This window comes from Erythrolamprus reginae, chromosome 3 (genome assembly GCF_031021105.1).
Source record: "Erythrolamprus reginae isolate rEryReg1 chromosome 3, rEryReg1.hap1, whole genome shotgun sequence".
In the NCBI taxonomy this organism is placed as follows: Eukaryota; Metazoa; Chordata; class Lepidosauria; order Squamata; family Dipsadidae; genus Erythrolamprus; species Erythrolamprus reginae.
This window is the reverse complement of record NC_091952.1, coordinates 55,705,265-55,725,249: the sequence shown is the minus strand read 5'-3', so window position 1 is coordinate 55,725,249 and position 19,985 is coordinate 55,705,265. Positions and strand designations below refer to the sequence as shown.

General features: G+C 39.6%; 1 protein-coding gene across 1 annotated transcript; it reads left to right on the top strand.

The window, feature by feature from the left end:
* Positions 1-210: 210 nt before the first annotated feature.
* Positions 211-17,821, top strand: FMOD (fibromodulin). Its single transcript, XM_070748888.1, has 2 exons — positions 211-1,209; positions 15,762-17,821. The coding sequence occupies exons 1-2, from the start codon at positions 228-230 to the stop codon at positions 15,911-15,913; spliced, it is 1,134 nt and encodes a 377-aa protein (XP_070604989.1). The 5' UTR covers positions 211-227; the 3' UTR covers positions 15,914-17,821.
* Positions 17,822-19,985: the final 2,164 nt, after the last annotated feature.

The following is a 19,985-nucleotide window of genomic DNA, read 5'->3' as shown; positions in this document are numbered from 1 at the left end:
CAGCCTTCCATCCTTCTGAGGTTGGTAAAATAAGGAGCCATAATGTTGGGGGCAATATGCTGACTCTGTAAACTGCTTAGAGAGGGCTGTACAATGCTACAAAGTAGTATATAAGTACTATAGCTATTGTGACTTTGTTTTCCTGAGGTAATATTTTTGATGGTTGGTTTTTTCTCTCTCTCTTTCTCACTGTACTCTTTATAGGTTAAACCAAAGTTTGCGGCACAATGCATTGGGCTTCTGTTTTGATCCTAGTTGGCCTCTGTGGAATATCCTTGAGCCAATATGATCACTACGAGGACATGTTCTGGTTACAGCAATATTTGCGCAGTCAATCTTCCTACAGCTATTCACCATATTATGAAGATGAGATTCCCCCATATTCTTCTTACTCTTCTGAGCCAGTTGGATCCTATGTTGGAGAGCCTGTCCCTGAACCACCTGTCTCTAGGGAGTGCCCCCAAGAATGTGAATGCCCCCCTCATTTCTCTTCTGCCTTGTATTGTGATGCTCGCAATCTTAAGTATCTTCCATTTGTGCCTTCTCGGATGAAATATGCCTACTTCCAGAATAACCAAATTGTGGCGATTCAAGAGGGAGCCTTTGACAACGCAACCAAACTCGAGTGGTTAGCAATGCATGGCAATCAACTCACCAGTGAGAAAATAGGCAAGAGGGTCTTTGCCAAGCTCAAGAATCTAGAGAGGCTGTACCTTGACCATAACAACCTGACCAAAATCCCTCACCCCTTGCCGCAATCATTGAGAGAGCTTCACCTGGCTTACAATCAGATCTCCAAGATCCCATCCAATGCCCTTGAAGGCCTAGACAACCTCACAGCCCTCTATCTCAGCCACAACCATATCCAAGAAATAGGATCAAACCTCAAGTGGCTAAACTCTCTGATCCTTGCAGATTTGAGCTACAACCACCTCACCAAAGTCCCTAGTGGGCTTCCAATCTCTTTAGAACAACTCTATTTGGAGCACAATCACATAAATGCAGTCTCTGATGATTACTTCAAGGTCTCCCCAAAACTTCTCTATGTACGAATGTCTCACAACATCCTGACAAATGACGGTCTCTCCCCAAATGCTTTCAATACAAGCAGCATTTTGGAACTTGACCTCTCTTACAATCAGCTTCAGAAGATCCCACGAGTCAGCACAAGCCTTGAAAACCTTTATCTTCAAGGGAACAAAATAAATGGTGAGCTTTCATGTTCTGAACAGTGAGCTATTACGGGGTGGCATTGAAGCAGGGTAGACTGGGGGGATAAGCTGTTTTGAAATGACAACAACTAGGTAAAAGGATATCAGCTGCTTTCTTGGATTCAATGTTCGAAAATCACTCTACAATTATCCCACCTTTGCCTCCTTAATGGCTTTCACTTTGATAAAATCAAAGATGGAAGAAGTACCAGGAGAACATGGGAGATTTACAAATGAAAGAGAGAACGGAGGTTACTAGACAGAGGTGCAGTCTAATTTTGACATGAGATAAGGCTTGCTATATGAGCAATTGAAATATGTCTCAGTTCCTTGATAAGACAATGAATAGTGAAGGAAGATTACTCCCAAAATTCCAGCTGGGAAAAAGTGGAGCCAGAAGCCTGGTGCTTTGTTCCTGAGAACTCACAGGTTCTCACAAAGCAGCCTGAAGAGGAGAGAGGGAGGGAAAGAGGCAGGGAGGGAGAGGAAGATGGGAGGGGGAGGGAGAGAGGGGGAAGGGGAGGGAGACAGTATTCTGTGCACACCCCTCGGAGCAAACCCACCAACTCAAAAATCCCTTATTTAATGATAAAATCAAACTCTTTCTTGAGAAAAGCACACATAACAAAAAGCAGATTTTAAACAGCAAGGAAAAGGGGGTTATTTTTCTCTTTGGAGCTAAACATAAACAATGTCTGGGAAAGGCGCCAAACTCGGCCTAGTCAGCATTCCTTAGATAGCAAGTCCATTTATCATTTAAGCATATTAATTTGCTCACAAAAGTCACAGGCAACAATCATCCAGCAGAGAATGTCTTTTATTGAGGCAGAAATCCTGGTTTTAAAGCTTTGTTCAATCACACATCACAGTCTCACATCTCTTCCATTGAACAACTTTGAAACCCCACACCCAATTTCCCAAAATCCTTTGCCTTTATACTGCCTGGAAGTGACATCACACCCAGAGACTAAGGTTGTATACTAATACCTTTTACTATGCAACTCATCTCACCTTCTCCACTATCTCCTATAGCAACGGTCTGTCCACTGACTTTCCACTGTAATGTCCTCCTCATCCTCCAATTGAGACCATCCTCCATTGTCATATCATCCCCCTCTAGTGGTTCCTCAGGTTCACTCAGGTCACTTTCTCCCTCACTCCTACTCTCTGCATCAGCTGGCAACCCCCGCTGGCCCAGGGTATCCAGGGCCTGGTTCATCCTCCTCAGAATCTGACATGACCTGAGGTGGACAAGGAGCACTCAAAACAGAGGAAGAGGGAGAGAGGGAGAGAGGAGGAGTTGGGTGCTGGTTGTGAACACAGTGGGGGAGGATATCCAGCAAAGATGCTGGAAGTCCTTGAAAACTGACAATCAATTTGACTTTCTCTTCTACTGGAAATTTTTCTTTCCCATATAATAAAGAGGAAGAAAAGAGAGCAGTTCTCTCATACTTAAAAACAACCTGGACCAGTTTGAGGAGTGTTTTAAAACAGATTCCTAAGGATAAACTTCTCATTCATGCAACTGCTCTTTCTCTCTTTTTCCTTGGGGAGGGAAAAATATTTTATTCTTTGATTAGTTCTTGTTTTGGTCAAAGTACAAAATGACAGTGCAGGAAATTAAAACCAGAAAGCAATGGGTCAGTTCATCTCTTGGTTTCTTTAGTTTACAGAATATTCGATGTCAGTGATGGCAAACCTTTTTTTTCCTCAGGTGCCAAAAGAGTGTGGGTGTGCGCTATCGTGCATACATGAGTGCTCACACCCATAATTCAGTGCCTGGGGAGGACGAAAACTGCTTCCCCTGCCTCCCGGGGACCCTCTGGAAACAGCCTGTTTTCTAACTTCTGGTGGGCCCAGTAGGCTTGTGTTTCACCCTCCCCAGGCTCTAAAGGCATCCCTGGAGCTGAAGGAGGGTAAAAACGCCATTCTCCATCCCCCCAGAGGCTCTCTGGAAGCCAAAAATCCACTACTGCAGTGGTTCTCAACCTTTCTAATGCCGCGGCCCCTTAATACGGTTCCTCATTTTGTGGTGACCCCCAACTATAAGTTTAGCACCAATTCTTCCAACAGATCTTTAAGCTGATTGGCAAGAGGTCAGAGGGACACCCCCCCCCCCTGTAAATGCCAGATTGGTTGGATTGTAAAAATATGTTCCGAGATGCCAGAATAGAAGTTTTAGTTGCTAACACCATTGGAAATTTGTCTTTTCCCATGGTCTTAGGTAAACCCTGTGAAATGGTCATTCGACCCCCAAAGGGGTCCCGACCCCAAGGTTGAGAACCACTGCACTACTGGGAAGATACTGCAAAATCCCCATTCCCTCCCCATTATTGGGGGAAGGATATTGAAAATCTCCATGCCTACCCCACTCTGGTACTAGCCAGAGATGGGATTTGCCAGTTCTCCGAACTACTCAAAATTTCTGCTACTGGTTCTCCAGAACCTGTCAGAACCTGCTGAATTTCATAAGTCAAGGACAGCCATCATGGAGCTTGGTCATTATGGTCATATGTTACAAAAGTCATGAGATCAACCTGAATTTATGACTTTTTGCGACAGTCATTAAGTGAACATAGCGATAGCATCAAGTGACCAGATTTTTACCTTTTATTATTATTATTATTATTATTATTATTATTATTATTATTATTATTATTATTATTATTTATTCGATTTGTATGCCGCCCCTCTCCGAAGACTCGGGGCGCTTTACCTTGCTAAAGCGGGACACCATTGATGGGGGGGAGGATTTCTCTTTATTTTTTCTCTCTCTCTCATCCTCCCTTCCTTTTTCTCTGGGGGACACCCTCATCTCTCGGTGATGTACAGGCTGCCAGTGCCCAGGCTGTGTTCTGCGAACATGGCCTCAGTAACGAGTTGCCACAGCTGGATCCCCTCACTCTGTTTCAAAGAATTCTTCAAAAAGCTCATCGCGAGGCCTACCCTGAGCTGGGAGACACAGGAAGTACAACCCACCCAGGATGACCCCAAGACGCTTTGCCGTTTCCTTCCGCCGTCACCATAGAGGAAAGAGAGGGGGGAGAGGGAGGGAGGAAGGAAGAAAATCTGGACATTTCTGGTAAGGCGCGGGACGCGGGACAGATTATGAAAAAGCGTGACTGTCCCACGGAAAGAAGTAGCAGTTAGATTTATATATGCCATTTCCAGACCAAACATTGCTTAGTAGCTAAAAAAAGACTGCATTCTCTTATGATAGGTGAATTAAGTAATTCAAAAATGACAGCATAAGTAGAAGCAAGCAGATAAGAAAGGGAACTAAAAGTTATTTCCTAATTTAAAACGATTAATGTACAATGTAAAATCCATTCATTTTTTTCACTGATCAATGGTGGCAAACATTAGAAAGATCGTGTTAATAACACATCAGTTATCTTTCTAACATAATTTTCAGTCTTCCTATATTTTGGTTTAACAGGAACCTCCAGGAATGCAAATGAGATTTACACCAGATTATGAATCTGTTAAGATTGCTACTTTAAGCATTGGTTTTATATCTACTTGCCTGGGAATAATCCTTTCTAAATTCAAATGGAGCTTTAAATTTGCATGCACAGAGCTCTCTTACCTATTTTTTAATATTTCAACTGCATTGAAATTCTGATTGGAATAATGTTTCATAGGCTTGATTTTAAAATAAGATTTTTCTGGAATGTTTGGCTCTGTAAAAAATGAGATACTGTACTTACAACAGGTGAAAAACAATAATTTTGAGTTGGAGAAAATATTTGGTTAAGTTGCATTCCAGGCTTAGTGACACATTCACCAGGGTCCCTTTAAGTTCACAAACTTGGTCCCTTTAAGACTTGTGGACTTCAACTCCCAGAATTCCCCCTAGCTGGCTGGGGAATTCGGGGGAGTTGAAGTCCACAAGTCTTAAAGTGACCAAGTTTGGAAATCCCTGCACCTTCACCATAGGCTTTGGGTCTCTTGCACCTCTTGAAGAAGAGACAGTAGTCTGGCTTGCTTTAATTATTTCTTTATCTCTTAACTGAGGCTAACATAAGGTTATTTACTACTTTGCCTTATAAAGGCATGTCGAGTATAGCTTCATTCACTTGACCTCTGACCCCTGAGAGTTCACACTCTCTTTTTTTAATGCCCAGATCATCTGGACACAGGGAACCATTGCTATCCCCCTGTTGCTAATTTTAAGTATTGTCCCAGTGGTTCTAACATAACCAAAATAGCTATTCCCACCCTCCCTGCAAACTAACTCTATAACTTTGCATTGGATCACTGGGTGGAGGTGTGTATGTGAGAGAGAGAGAGGGAGAGAGAGAAAGGAGTTAAAATCTCCCCTGCTACAAGACCATCTCTGCTCAGTTTGCATTTACAGTGTTCCCTCGATTTTCACGGGGGATGCGTTCCAAGACCACCCACGAAAGTCGAATTTCCGCGAAGTACAGATGCGGAAGTAAATACACTATTTTTGGCTATGAACAGTATCCCAAGCCTTCCCTTAACACTTTAAACCCCTAAATTACAATTTCCCATTCCCTTAGATTATTACTCACCATGTTTATTTATTAAAGTTTATTTTAAAAAAATGTTTTTTAAAGGCAGACAAAAGTTTGGCAATGACATATGACATCATCGGGCGGGGAAAAACGTGGTATAGGGGGGAAACCGCGAAGTATTTTTTAATTAATATTTTTTGAAAAACCGTGGTATAGGCGTTCCGTGAAGTTCGAACCCGCGAAAATCGAAGGAACACTGTATATACAATGCTTATGGGGGATAGGGGAGAGAAAACAAGAGAGAGAAAATAAAAAGTATATTAACAGATTTTGTGTGAGAATGGAAGTATGTAAAAATGTGTATATCTGTGAATGTGAGATCTGAGTGCACAAGACCATATGTTTTACACATAGTATATGAGAGTTACAGGTATTCCTGGCTCTGTCCACTGGAATGCAGCCCCCATCACACCACATCATTACCCACTCCTGGTACTGTATATTGTTCAGCAGATAAGCTGAAATAAGCCATTAGTTCACACGTAAGGTGAGAAAATCTGAAGTTCCCTTTTACCTAAACAAAGGAGATTGTGGCATAGTCTTAGTCTAATCAGTTAATAACGCTAGACTTCAGACTAATTATGGACTGTAGAGATCAGTTTAAATAGGAAACATAGTTTGTAACAAAATGTATTCAGAAACATTTCTATCCATCAAGAAGGACAAAAGCCTGAGACCTGAAGCCGATGTAAAAATAGTCTCATAACATGCAATCATATTTTACAATTACAGATATCCTAGCACAAATCATAGCACAATCACACTGCAATTTTTGCTGGTTTTAGAAAACTACCTTTTAAAAAGTCAATGATATATGATGACATAATTCAGCTTCTTCGTCTAAGGACTATAACTTCTAAACAGTGGAACTTCTATCCACAGTTTGTGAGATTCTTAACAGGTACAGTGAAGATGGGGGACATTTTACATAAGAGTTCTGTCTGCACCAATCCCTGGCAAAGATCCAAAATGTAGCACAAGAAGTTGAGAAAATCTTAATTTATCATTAGAATTTACCAAAATATCTTATTAGATTCCCCCCATCTTTTAAAATTTGGGTGGGCTTGGGAGCTGAGCAGCTATTCAGATGTCAACCTCTGGCTAAGCTTTCGTTTCCAAAATGGCATCAGTTCTAAAATAACGTCTTTTTACCCCAAATCCCTTTGGAATTATTCCCACATCTTCACTGATTGTGAATTTCAGACAAAAGAACTATGCCCTCCTAATTTTCTTTGGTTCGCACCTTTTTCATTTATCTGTGTATGTTGTTCTGTCCCAGTGATGAGGCCCCCCAAGAAATACATTCCCACAAGTGTTGGTTATGACCTATAAAGCTCTTCATGGCGCCAGACCAGATTATCTCCGGGACTGCCTTCTGCTGCACGAATCCCAGCGACCAGTTAGGTCCCACAGAGTGGGTCTTCTCCGGGTCCCGTCAACTAAACAATGTCACTTGGCAGGACCCAGGGGAAGAGCCTTCTCTGTGGCGGCCCCGGCCCTCTGGAACCAGCTCCCCCCCAGAGATTAGAATTGCCCCCACCCTCCTTGCCTTTCGTAAACTACTTAAAACCCACCTCTGCCGCCAGGCATGGGGGAACTGAGATACTCTTTTCCCTTAGGCCGTTACAATTTTATGCATGGTATGTCTGTATGTCTGTTTGGTTTTTATTATAATGGGTTTTTAATTGTTTTTAGTATTGGATTATTATTATATGCTGTCTTATTATTGCTCTTAGCCACCCCGAGTCTTCGGAGAGGGGCGGCATACAAATCCAATAAATGGATGGATGGATGGATGGATGGATGGATGGATGGATGGATGGATGAATGAATGAATGAATGAATGAATGAATGAATAAATAAATAAATAAATAAATAAATATGACAAAATTTAAGCATGTAATTCTAATAGTTTAGTAGCAAGGTTTAACTGTGTAAAATGTAACAGCAAAAGCAAGAAATAAATCCATTCCATCTCAGCTGTTCATTATACTTAGTTTATAGTTTATAGTTTATTAGATTTGTATGCCACCCCTCACCAAAGACTTGGGGCGGCTCACAACATAACAGTAATACAATACATTACAAATCCAATAGTAGAGAAATTAAATCAATTTAAAAAACATTACTAACATAGTAAAATCCCCTAACTATACAATCATACACATTCAACCTAATCCATTAGCCTCAAACAGTAAATTAAACTCCCCAAAGAGTTCTTTTTGATTTCCAAATTTCTAATTAACATGACTCACTCTGAGTTGGCAGGAAGCCCAGAGACCAAGATTTCTGTTTCTTAATTTGTAAATCACATAAATAGTTCAAGAGTCAAATCCAAGCAGCCATCTCTCACATTTGATAGTTGACTTCCACACTGGCTTGTCATGAGGCTCACCCTTAAATACCCTAAAGGCGTGGCCAAGTGTTCTACAGATCTATTCATGCAGAGATCTCCTCCTGCTCAGTCACTCATGTCTTCTGACACTTCTGCGCACTCTGGCATCAAGAAGAGGCTCTTCCTCTTCTCCTAAATCACTCATGGGCACCTCTGGAGATGCAAGAGGCTCTGTTTGGCTTTCAGCCTCTGACCTCACATCCTCTCCAACTTCCTCGCTCTAAGACTTGGATGCCAAGTCTTATGGCCTAGGATACTAACCCGTCTCTCAACCCTCAGAATCCATTATAAGCTGTACAGGACGTGGATGGGCCACAACATATGTATATGTAATTTTTATTAAAATATTTTTTTAAAGAAGTAGAAAAACTAATACTAATAGTAATTACTAATAGTAAGAAAAAATAAGAAAAAAATCAAAGAAAACTAAAAGTGCAAAAAAGAAAAATAGGGGGAAAAGAAATAAGGATACAAAAAGTGGCTTCAGTTCATCTTGAAAGCAGTAATAGGTAAAATTATAAATTTGCCTCTTAGTCTATGGTTATATCTCTCTCTCCTTTCTCTAATGTAGTCTGTCTCATCTTCAATACTGATGTTTTGATGTCTATTTATGTCTTTTCTATCAGCAAAGCAGTTGATTTCGCCATCTTGAAAAGTCCTACTATCTTTCAAACTATTCCTCCATTATCAGTTGTGCTGTATCTTTCCATCCTATAACAATTTTGCTGCAGATGTCATGTAGATAACAAAGTTCGTGATTGTCAAAATCCCAAAAGAAAAACCTCTGATCTTAGTTGTATATTAATCTTTAAATTCCTCTGAATCTGTGTGCCTGTTGCGTTTATCAAGTTTATTCCTGCCAGAATCTAACAAGGTATCATCAAGTCATGGAGAAAGTTTACAAAAGTTACACAAACTTTTCTTCAAATCTCTCACTCTGTATGACAGACCATTAAATTGTTTCTCCCTCTTTATAGACTCACTCGTTTTTCAAGGAGTTCTGTTGTTAACCTTTGATGTATTTTTAACATTTTTTCATAAGACAGTTGCTTTTTTGATTCCCCAAAATAAAAGAGGAAAATAGCAGAACAAGACAAAGGAGCCAAATTAGTGTTGCATATAGAGCTGATAGGCTTTTAAGGTAATGCTGACTTCTATCTCTCACGCAGAATCTTTTTGTTGTTCTCTTGACCTCTCAAATGATAATGGTCCCATTTTCTTTCACCCATTTTCATTTCAACTCATCTGCAGAGTTCAAACTATAATTTCAGCTAAGGCGCTGGACTGAAGTTTTGCAAGCTAGAGACATTAAAAAAATAGTTATTTCAGAAGGATGAAGGCATTTTGAAAACAGTGTATACAGTGTTTGTCCTGCTGCAAATGCTATAGGATACTATTTTAGATTTGTTCCTAAAAATCAGCCAGAACCATTTGGCCCAAAGTCTGCAAAAACTACAGCAGTGCATAGAAAGTCAGGTTCCAAAAGCTCCCCGCTTTCTTAAAAAAAGAATGCCTGCTTCCCATTTCAGGCCTTTTCCCAACTCCTGTATCCCACCATGCCCACAAAGCCGCAGCCACCAAACCAGGTCACGCCCACCAAGCCACGTAGTAGATCCAGTAGTAAAAAAAAATCATTGGGTGCAGCAGAGCAGAGGTGGGTTTCAGCAGGTTCTGACCAGTTCTGGAGAATCGATAGCAGAAATTTTGAGTAGTTCGGAGAACTGGTAAACACCACTTCTGACTGCCCTGCCCCCATCTATTCTCTGCGTTCCGAGTCCCAATTGATTGGGACAAAATGGGGATTTTGCAGCAACCTTCCCCTGGAATGGGGAGGGCATGGAGATTTTGCAGTATCCTTCCTCTGCGATTCCCACCAGAACAGGTAATAAAAAATATTTGAAACCCACCACTGCAGCAGGAGCTTAACAGATGATGTGAGTTACTATTCTACTCTCTCTGTTAGTCCTGTAGCAACATGCAGAGTTCTGCACATATCCTGATGTGTTCTAAAATAACAGCAATTTGATAAAATAGAATGGAGGACTTGTTCCAGTGGTGTTTTTACACACCCCATTGCAGTTTACTATGGAAGCAAAAAAAAACAAAAATTGCTCTACTTCAGTATGTCAGTATATAGCAAATTGAAGTTATGTTAGACCCACCCACCCCTAAGGTTCCCACTCTTGATGATTGCTGCTCCTCCTTACGTTTTACCTTTTAAATATGTTCATAGTTCTAAACGTTGCTGCTTTAAAATGCAGCTAATGGTTTTTCTTTTAGAAATGATTCAGCCATTATGTAGCCAATGCAGTTTGACTACCGAATGACATTTAAAGGGCAAGGGAAATTTCCAGCCCATGGCGTTGGTTTATCTTCACTCAAACCATAATGAGGCCAAGTCTGGTTTGACTATTTGCAGAAAGTGAAAGGCTAAAGATCTGTAAAGCTTATGGCTGGTTCTTGACTTACACCACTTCATTTCGTGACCATTCAGAGTTACAACAGCACTGGAAAAAATGGCTTGCAATGATTTTTTACAGTTAGAACTTTGTGGCATCTCAGGTGACCAAAATTCAGGTCCACACCAACTGGTTCATATTTATGATGGTCAGTGAATGGCTGCAAAAAATTTTACTACCACACTGTGGGCATGGCTTATTTTGTGGGTGTGGCTTGCCTGCCATGTGAGCATGTGGGAGTGGCTTGATGATCATGTGACCGGGAGGTGGCTGAAAGGTTATGTGATTGGCTTAAAGGTGGCCAATTTGACGTCACTCACATCAAGGGTTTGGGTTAGGGTTAGGGTGCCTGGCCTCCCCTTACCTCAAAGAGATACAATTTCCCTTATTATTACTGAACATCCAAAATATGCTATTTAATTCTATGTATATATGCCATATATGTACATACATATTACACACAGGCACACAAAAATATACATTATCTACTATATAAACTGCATGTGTATGTACACACATGCATAACTCTTCTAAAATTATACACATTCAACCTCCTTTATCGTGATAGGAAAAACATATCCAGAGCCCAGAAGGGGAAAAAGAAAAAAATTCAAAAATTTTCTACTGGTTCTGCATACCTGACCAAACTTGCATGTGGGCCATAGGTTTGCCATCACAACTATATCATTTCAGACAAATCTCTTCTTTAAAACCTCCAGTGATGGAGCACCCACAATTTCAGGAGCTATTTCACTAAATAACTGTTCTGTCAAGAAATTTCTTAGTTCTAAGTTGGATCTTTCTTTGATAAAATTTCCATCCATTGCTTCCTCAGATGCTTTGGAGAATACATTGGCTTTCTGTTCCTCTCCCTCCCTCTCTCTTTCTCTCTCTCTCTCTTGTGGCAGCCCTTTAGATATTGGAAATCTGTTATCATGTCACCTCTAGTCCTTTTCTTCATCAGACATACAGGTGGTCCTTGACTTACAGCAGTTCGTTTAGTGACCTTAAAGTTACAAAGGCACTAAAAGGTTACTTATGACCATTTTTCATCATTGCAGCATCTCCATAGTCAAATGCTTGGCAACTGACTCATATTTATGATGGTTGCAGTGTTCCTATATCACGTGATTACCTATTGTGACCTTCTGACAAGCAAAGTCAAAGTAGAAACTAGTTTCACTTAAAAACCACATTATTAAATTAACAACTGTAGTGATTCCCTTAAAAACTGTGGCAAGAAAGGTCGCAAATGAGGCAAAATTCACCTCACCACTATCTTGTTTAGCAACAGAAATTTGGGGCCCAATTGTGGTCATAAATTGAGGACTACTTCCTACAGTAGTGAGTTCCTACTGGAACAGTAAAGGACACTGCACTGGTAGTAAAAATTGAGTTGCACATGCATGTTTTTGGTTCTGTGCATGAGCAGGAAACAAAATCTCATGTGGGTATGCATGTGCATGAGATTTCTGTGATATTTTTTTTTTGCTTCTGTGCATACGTGGAAACAAAAACATTGCCAAAATCTTGCGTGCATGTGGATGTTGGTAATGACCTTTAAAGCCCTACATGGCATCGGACCAGAATACTTCCGGAACCACCTTCTGCCGCACGAATCCCAGTGGCCAATGAGGTCCCATAGAGTCGGCCTTCTCCGAGTCCCGTCGACTAAACAATGTCATCTGGCAGGACCTAGGGGAAGAGCCTTCTCTGTGGCAGCTCCGGCCCTCTGGAATCAACTCCCCCCAGAGATCAGAATTGCCCCCACCCTCCTTGTCTTTCGCAAACTACGTAAGACCCACTTATATCGCCAGGCATGGGGAAACTGAGACATCTCCCCCAGGCTTTTATAGTTTTATGTATGGTATGCATATGTTGCATGGTTTTTAAATGATGGGTTTTTTAGATGCTTTTTTAAAATATTAGATTTGTTTACATTGTCACACTGTTTTATTGTTGTTGTGAGCTGCCCTGAGTCTTCGGAGAGGGGCGGCATACAAATCCAATAAATAATAATAATAATAATAATAATAATAATAATAATAATAATACCCTCAGAAGATTTTGCTTCCTGCACATGCGGAGAAGCAAAAACATGCTGGGACACCAGAGACCGGAAGCTGCATGCCCAGCGCACCAGAAGCGGCAGTAAGTGCGATTCACCCCTGACCAGCACGGGGTGGAACACAGTTCCACCGGCAGAAATGGAGCTACGTGCCCAGCTCCAGCTGACTATCCCCCCCTCCCATCCTCCTCCTTCTCAGAAAGCGGCAGGGTGACCAGCACCGGCAGGAGTTGCAGGGGGCCCATTTCTTCCCCCCTCTTTTCTCAACAGCTGATCGGCACCCATTCACCTAGCTACCCAGCCTGAGGCAGGGGGAGACCCAGGAAGGAGAGCATGGGAAACGCGAAGCAAATTGTCATCCCAGAGAGCGACACTGGTGTGGTTGTAAGTCGAGGAATTAACAGTTCACTTGAACGATGATGATCATTCAAGCCACTCCCACCTGGTCACATGACCAGCAAGCCACTCCTACCCAGTCACATGACCATCAAGCCACACCCATAAAATAAGCTACACCCATAGTCTGCGGAGAGGGGCGGCATACAAATCCAAGAAATAATAATAATAATAATAATAATAATAATAATAATAATAATAATAATAATGTGGTAGAAAAAATGTTGGCTGCCCATTACTGCTCCTGACTACCTGTATCCAGTTCCTGCAATCCTGTGAATTCTAGTCCCACCTTGGTCATGAAGAAAAGGGAGTGACCTTGGGCGAGTCACTCTCTCAGCCTTGAGAAAGAGGCAGTGGCAAATCACTTCTGAAATCTTAGCAAGGTAACTGCAAGGACTTGTCTACCCAATTACCAGGATTCAAGATTGATGAAGAGTAGAACCTGTTTCAAATAACTTGGCCTTGGATTCCCTCTGGCTGCTTTAAAAAGAGCAATACAATTTATTCCCTCCAGCCTATACTTGTCTATCAATGTGCCTTGGAAGCCTTCAGAATTTCACTCTACTAAGAATGATCACTTAAGAATGGCAGAGAAGAAAACAAGACTGGTTGTTAGATAAAGAGTTTCTGAGTTACTTTTATCTTTCAAGGCCTCTGTGATCTTTGGACAACACAATCCATATATCTCCCAATTACCTATGATGTTTTAAATTCAGTAGTCCTCAATATTAATAGCATAGCATAGGTTACTGGTAGATTAAATCCACAAAGAGATTCCAATCCAAATAATTTAAAAACTAAAATCGAATCCAAAAGAAAATAGAAGAGACGGTAAATAAGAAAATAATAAATTATTTAAAACTCCGAGGTTTCTTTTTTCATGGATGTAGTCTAATAAAACCCTGCTCCCATAATATATCATTTGAAGTTTCTCAATAAATTATTTATTTCTCCCCAGAACCCAAGCTAATCTCTCCGTACAAAAATGGCTTTTCGGTGACAGCTGCAAAGCCTGAATGATGCCTATTTCAATTTTCAGGTCTTAAAGTAAAGCTTGCTTGGGGGGTTTTTTCCCTTTGGTTTATTTAAATGCAGTTTTAAACTGCTTCTGACCCATTGTGGTGACACTTCTTTTCAACTTTGGTTTTAAATGAATTCCTTCTCATTTTAATATTCTTTTTTAATTATTTTTCCTTAGCCTTTTTGAGTGGCTTCTTAGAACACAACCTATTACTGCTTTGACAAGTGATAAAAAAAGTCTTGGAATAATATCAGTGTTTTTTAATCTTGGCAACTTTAAGATATCTGGACTTCATCTCTCCATATTCCCCAGCGTCTATACTTTGGCCATGAAAACATGGCTAAATCCAAGCAGTCACTATAAGTCAATTTGACTCAAAGAATATTCTGACTTTTATATAATATGAAATTGGATTTAATGACCTAATGATCTTTAAAGAGCCTCGGTGGTGCAGTGATTAGAGTGCAGTAGTACAAGCTACTTCTGCTGATCACCAGCTGCCAGCAGTTTAGCAGATTGAATCTCAGTAGGTTCAAGGTTGACTCAGCCTCAACCTCCTTCCAAGGTTAGTAAAATGAGGACCCAGATTGTTGGGAGGCAATAGGGCTTAGAGAGGGCTGTAAAGCACTGTGAAGCAGTATATAAATCTAAATGCTAATGCTATTGCTATTTTTAACGCTTTTGATTCTATGTTTGTGATAAAATCTTCCAATTAAGTGTAACAATGATGCTTATATATATTACAGACATACATACTGTATTTCATGAATTATCTACTGCTCTAGACATCTATGAATAAGAATTGCTTTGAATAGGTACATTGATACCATTGAAGGAAAATAGCACAGGTGGGCTTTCATGCTGAAAATAGTTGAAGAAGAAAATTATCCTAGTTTCAAATGTTTTGGATTTATAATGGCATATTATACAATTCAAATAATATTACTATGGTATCTATGCAAATGTTTTAAATGTTAATTTCCTAGCAGCCTCCAACTTTGCAGCTCCAGATAATAATAATTTATTAGATTTGTATGCCGCCCCTCTCCGTAGACTCGGAGTGGCTCAACAACATCTGGATCAAAAATGTTATTACATAAAAAAAATTAAGCTACCATCTTCGGTTGTAAATGTCAACCTCTAGATGGCAGCAAAGATATAAATGTCAACCTCTAGATGGCAGCAAAGATATATACTAGCCTCTTTTCTGCCATCTGATGGTCATTCAGATGTGTATAGCCTAGATCCTGTATCAATAATTAAAGGCCAAGCATAGCTTAATTTATATTTGTTGCTTCTTCAATCTCTACCCAATACATAGGGAGATTAGTATCGTACACCACAGTCCATAATACCATTGTTGCCTTGCAGACCTAGTGGACCTCAAGGTCTAAAATACCCAAGAGAATGTACAAAATCCATACTGACTTAGAGAATTTTGAGGCTTAATCCGATAGTTCTGGAAGGCATTAGATGAGGAATGCTGATTTATGTCTTTAGAGTCACTGAAGCTCCCTTTGAACTAGCTAATCCTTGAAGTTACATAGAGGATCCGAGCTAATGAGATTTGTCTCTATTGATAAGAATGTGACACATAATTCTTGAGCTTCATAAAAGAAAAGTGTAAATGAGACACATAATTCTTTCTCTCTCTTTTTTGTCCCCAGAATTCACCATCAAAAGTTTTTGCAGCTTTGTAGACATCATGAATTTTTCCAAGCTACAAGTCTTGAGGCTGGATGGGAATGAGATCCGTCGCAATCATGTGCCCTCAGATGCCCCACTATGCCTGCGGTGGGCCAATGTGATAGACATTTAACTACTACGCTTGTTTCTTTCCTTAGACCACCTCCATTGCCTGAACAAGGCCCAATACTTCCTGCAATCCTATGGCACAATGAGGATTCTCCCTCACTTTTTTTTACTGCTTCATTTGACTGAGCTTTTGCAGTGGTATAATGTAGGTAGAATTGGTAACCTGGATGCAGAGGTGTTGTTTATAATAGTCAATTCAGTAACAATACATAGGCCAACCAAATCTTTGCTGACCTCTTTCCCACTTTCTCTCTACCATGCTCTCTTTTTTTCCCCAGCAACCGCTAATTCAGTTTTCATGACATGCTGTTGGATGGTGCTCAGAAGTATTGTTCTTTACAAGTGTTTCATGTGTGTAGCATTAGAAAGTCAATGCCAGCTAGGGTACCTTTGGGGTTTCGTTTTCCAGGTAGGGGGACTGCAATGAAAAAGTACTGTAGCATGTGCGTAGTAGCAGTGGACAAGAATAAAACCAAACAAAATGAAAACAAGTTAAAGGGTCCCAGAGCAAGGAACAATTAGAAAGATTAGTTGGGGAAGAGAAGAAAGCAAAACCAATGGAGAAAAAAGTAACAAGTTAGTTGATAATATAACGCTCCAGGTATTAGTTGCCAACTAAGTAGCATCATTTTGCTCATTCTTCTTTCCTGTCCATTAGTTTTAACATACACAATACAACAACACACATTACCAGCGAGGAATCAAAACTCCCAACAAGTTTAGCACCACATAAAAATTGCATATTGAGCTAATCGTGATGCTATACATCAAATGTCACCATTAAGTTGCCAAAACCCAGTAGAGGCTTGTTATTTATAATAGTCATAATTTAGCCCCCAGAAAGACCCAAATATAGTTTTGCACTTAAATGGTTTCAACAAGACCCTTTCTCTTCACCTCCCCCCCCCCTTTGTTTTAATGCTCCTATTTAATCTCCTAATGTTCTGCAATCAGTGCAGTTGTAGCAGAAGGACTTTAAGTAATATTTCTGCCTCAGATTTGCACTTTGAGAGATTAAAAGGAGTTAACAGAACCTTCAAACCTAACATTTTCTCACAGTTTGAGGGCCGCCTTACATGAATAGAAAAGCTTCATTCATATCACATCCTGGAGGGGTGGGAAGAAAGAGTATCCTTTTTATTTTCAGGAGGGAAAAAAAGAGCATTTTACTATGTAAACTTCTGATGGGATTGAGCCCCATTTGAGGCTCCCTACACACTGCATATTATTAACCTTTCCAGACACCAGATTTCCCCCCTTTCTTCTGTTATAGCGCAATGCAATTCATTATTCAATGCTTTCACCATGCATATTTCATATTCCTTTCCATGTGCTGCTTGCGTGCATATAAACAATCCTCCTGTTTGAAGGCATGTTTCTAGATAGTGATAAAGCGCAATGAGAACCATTAGCATTAAAACAGTTGGTAAGACTCCGTATCATTCAAGCAAGATATTTAGTCAGCATATAATGAAGAACTGAGGGTTTTAGGCTTGTACTACTCTGTGTGTTCCCTTTTCAGCACAATAATCCAATAAAAGGTGCATCCTAATTCCTTGTTATAATGGCATTGCTTTCTTGGTTCCTGTAAGTCTAATTACATTTGCTATAATTTGTTTGCTTGACTATGGAACTGCCTGTGTTAAATTTCATGCATGTCATAGTACCAGCTGCTGCCATAATAATCTATGATGCTTTTGTCTATCATCCACTGAGTTCTTTCATTTCCATAAAATTCATGGAGGGGAAAACAAGACCAAGGAAAAAGTAGGTTTTTGGAGATTCTGAGATGTTTAAAATACCATCAAAACCTTCTTGTATATGTAAAATGCATGCTGATAATATTTTTTATATGTAGATGCATGAACTGTAGATACCATTATCGTTCAATAAAATCCTTTTTATAATTGCATGGAATGACTTGAAAACTACCAATTGTTGAGAGAAAGCCTGAAACATCTGGTGTTAATGAGTAATTATCCGGAATTAAATCCGCCATGGAAACCTTTAATACTGCACTTTGAAAGGCAGGTGTCTGCATGGCTATTTAGGGGATCAAATATGTTGATTTAGTGAATGAGCTCAGTATTTTATAAGCCATAATTTGCTAGATTCACATATTGTAAGTGTAAAAAATGGCTAGGTTCGTATAATATGTTAAGACACAAACAGACACAAAAACTCTATTAAGGTATGTTTGGCTTAGAGAAAAGCAACTTTTCTAAGCAGAAACCATCATTACAGAGTTTTGCAGGGTTCCTGCAAGCACCCAACGATATAAAAGAAAAATATGTTGTGAGACCATGTATGAGAACACAGGTTACCATTAAAATTATTGGGAGATTTGGGGAATGTTAATTTTTCCCCATATTTTGGTATTTAGGTATCATAGATCTCCAAAATGCTTTACTTCTAATCTGATATATTTGTGTAGAGATTTCATTATTTCCAGACAGTTGGGACTTAATTATAACCAAGCCTAACTAAGAGAACTGTTCTCATTTGCAGGAAAGGCTTCCCTCAGTAATATATTCTGGGGAAAGTATTGGTTCTGCTTCTCATGCTTTAACATTACTATTTGACTGATAAACTGGATAGTTCAAGGCAGATAGCTCTTGTAACTATTATAAAATTTTGGTTCAAGAAACCAGTCTTTCACTTGAAATGTCACCTCCATTGATGTCCGATAAGATTGTCAGATATGTGCTGCAAAAATCTGAACATTTATTAGGTGGTAGCAATGAGGTAAAATTCTCACTATCTCTTCCATCTGATGTTTGTTTGTTTTTAGTTTCTGCAACCCAAGTCTGGTAGACCAGTGTTTTTCAATCTCACTAACTACAATGTTGGCTAAGGGATTCTGTGAGTTGAAGTTCACAGATCTTAAAGTTGGATAAGAGGAAAATTACTGTGGTACAAAGTAGACCCTGCCATATGAAATTGTTCAGCAGCAAGAAACAGTGATCTAACTTTGCCCTCTGGTGGCTAAACTATGGAATTTCCTACAACATATACCTTTCCTTCCACCAATGTATTTATTTATTTATTTGTTTGTTTGTTTATTTGTTTGTTTGTTTGTTTGTTTGTTTGTCCAATACACAATGAAGGTTATAGAGGTTATACTCGAGTAAAATATTCTTTGGGTTTAGACATGTAAAAAATGGCTTTAGACAGTTATACTCAGGTCAAGTGCATCACCCTTTTATTTAGTTATTTTATTTAGTTATTTATTTATTTTGTCCAATACACAACAATACACAATGAAGGTTATAGAGGTTATACTCGAGTAAAATATATTAGAGAAAGAATAGAAGTGAAAATTTAGGAATAGAATATATCAATTAGAGAATAGAAGGATATTATGAGAGTAGTATAAGAGGATTAGAATAGAAGAATAGTAGATATGAGATATGAGATATAGGAGAGACAATAGGACAGGGGACGGGAGGCACGCTAGTGCACTTATGCATGTTTCAACTTTAAATGGTAACGTTTCACCATAATTGCAAACAAACATAGCTACCTTTTAGATGATACTTGAGTTGATGACAATACTGTATTGCCAAGGATGGATATTTGCTGGGAGGAACTGTCTTATCTACATTACAGTAAGAATTGCAGTGTACATGAAACATGCACAAAGAGCAAGACCTTTGCTGGCTTCAAGTTACAATTGTGATATATGTTTTTCTACCAATAGCAGAATTACAGTGGTGAGGCTCATTAATAAGAACAATGAGTCTGCTTATAGTAATGAAGTACAGGGCTGACATTGTGGTGTAAAGAAAATAATCTTACACTGAGCACCAAAAAATCTAAAGAGCTAATAATTGACTTCAGGAGTAAGAAAGAAGTACATTTACCATTGCACATAAATGGCGAGGAAGTGGAGAGGGTTGGTAGTTTTAGATTTCTGGGCACTTATATCTCAGAGGACCTCTCATGGACTATGTCAACATGCTTGTGAAAAAGGCACAAAAGAGGCTGCATTTCCTGAGAATGCTCAGGAAGATAAATCTATCTCGGCATCTACTGCTGTCCTACTATTGCAGCACCATTGAGAGTGTCCTGACATA

Bases quoted from the DNA above. Each gene is read 5' to 3' on its own strand.
- FMOD (XM_070748888.1), top strand. From the start codon at position 228: ATGCATTGGGCTTCTGTTTTGATCCTAGTTGGCCTCTGTGGAATATCC. The intron at 1,210-15,761 runs GTGAGCTTTCAT...TTTTGTCCCCAG, and splicing joins TCAAGGGAACAAAATAAATG to AATTCACCATCAAAAGTTTT.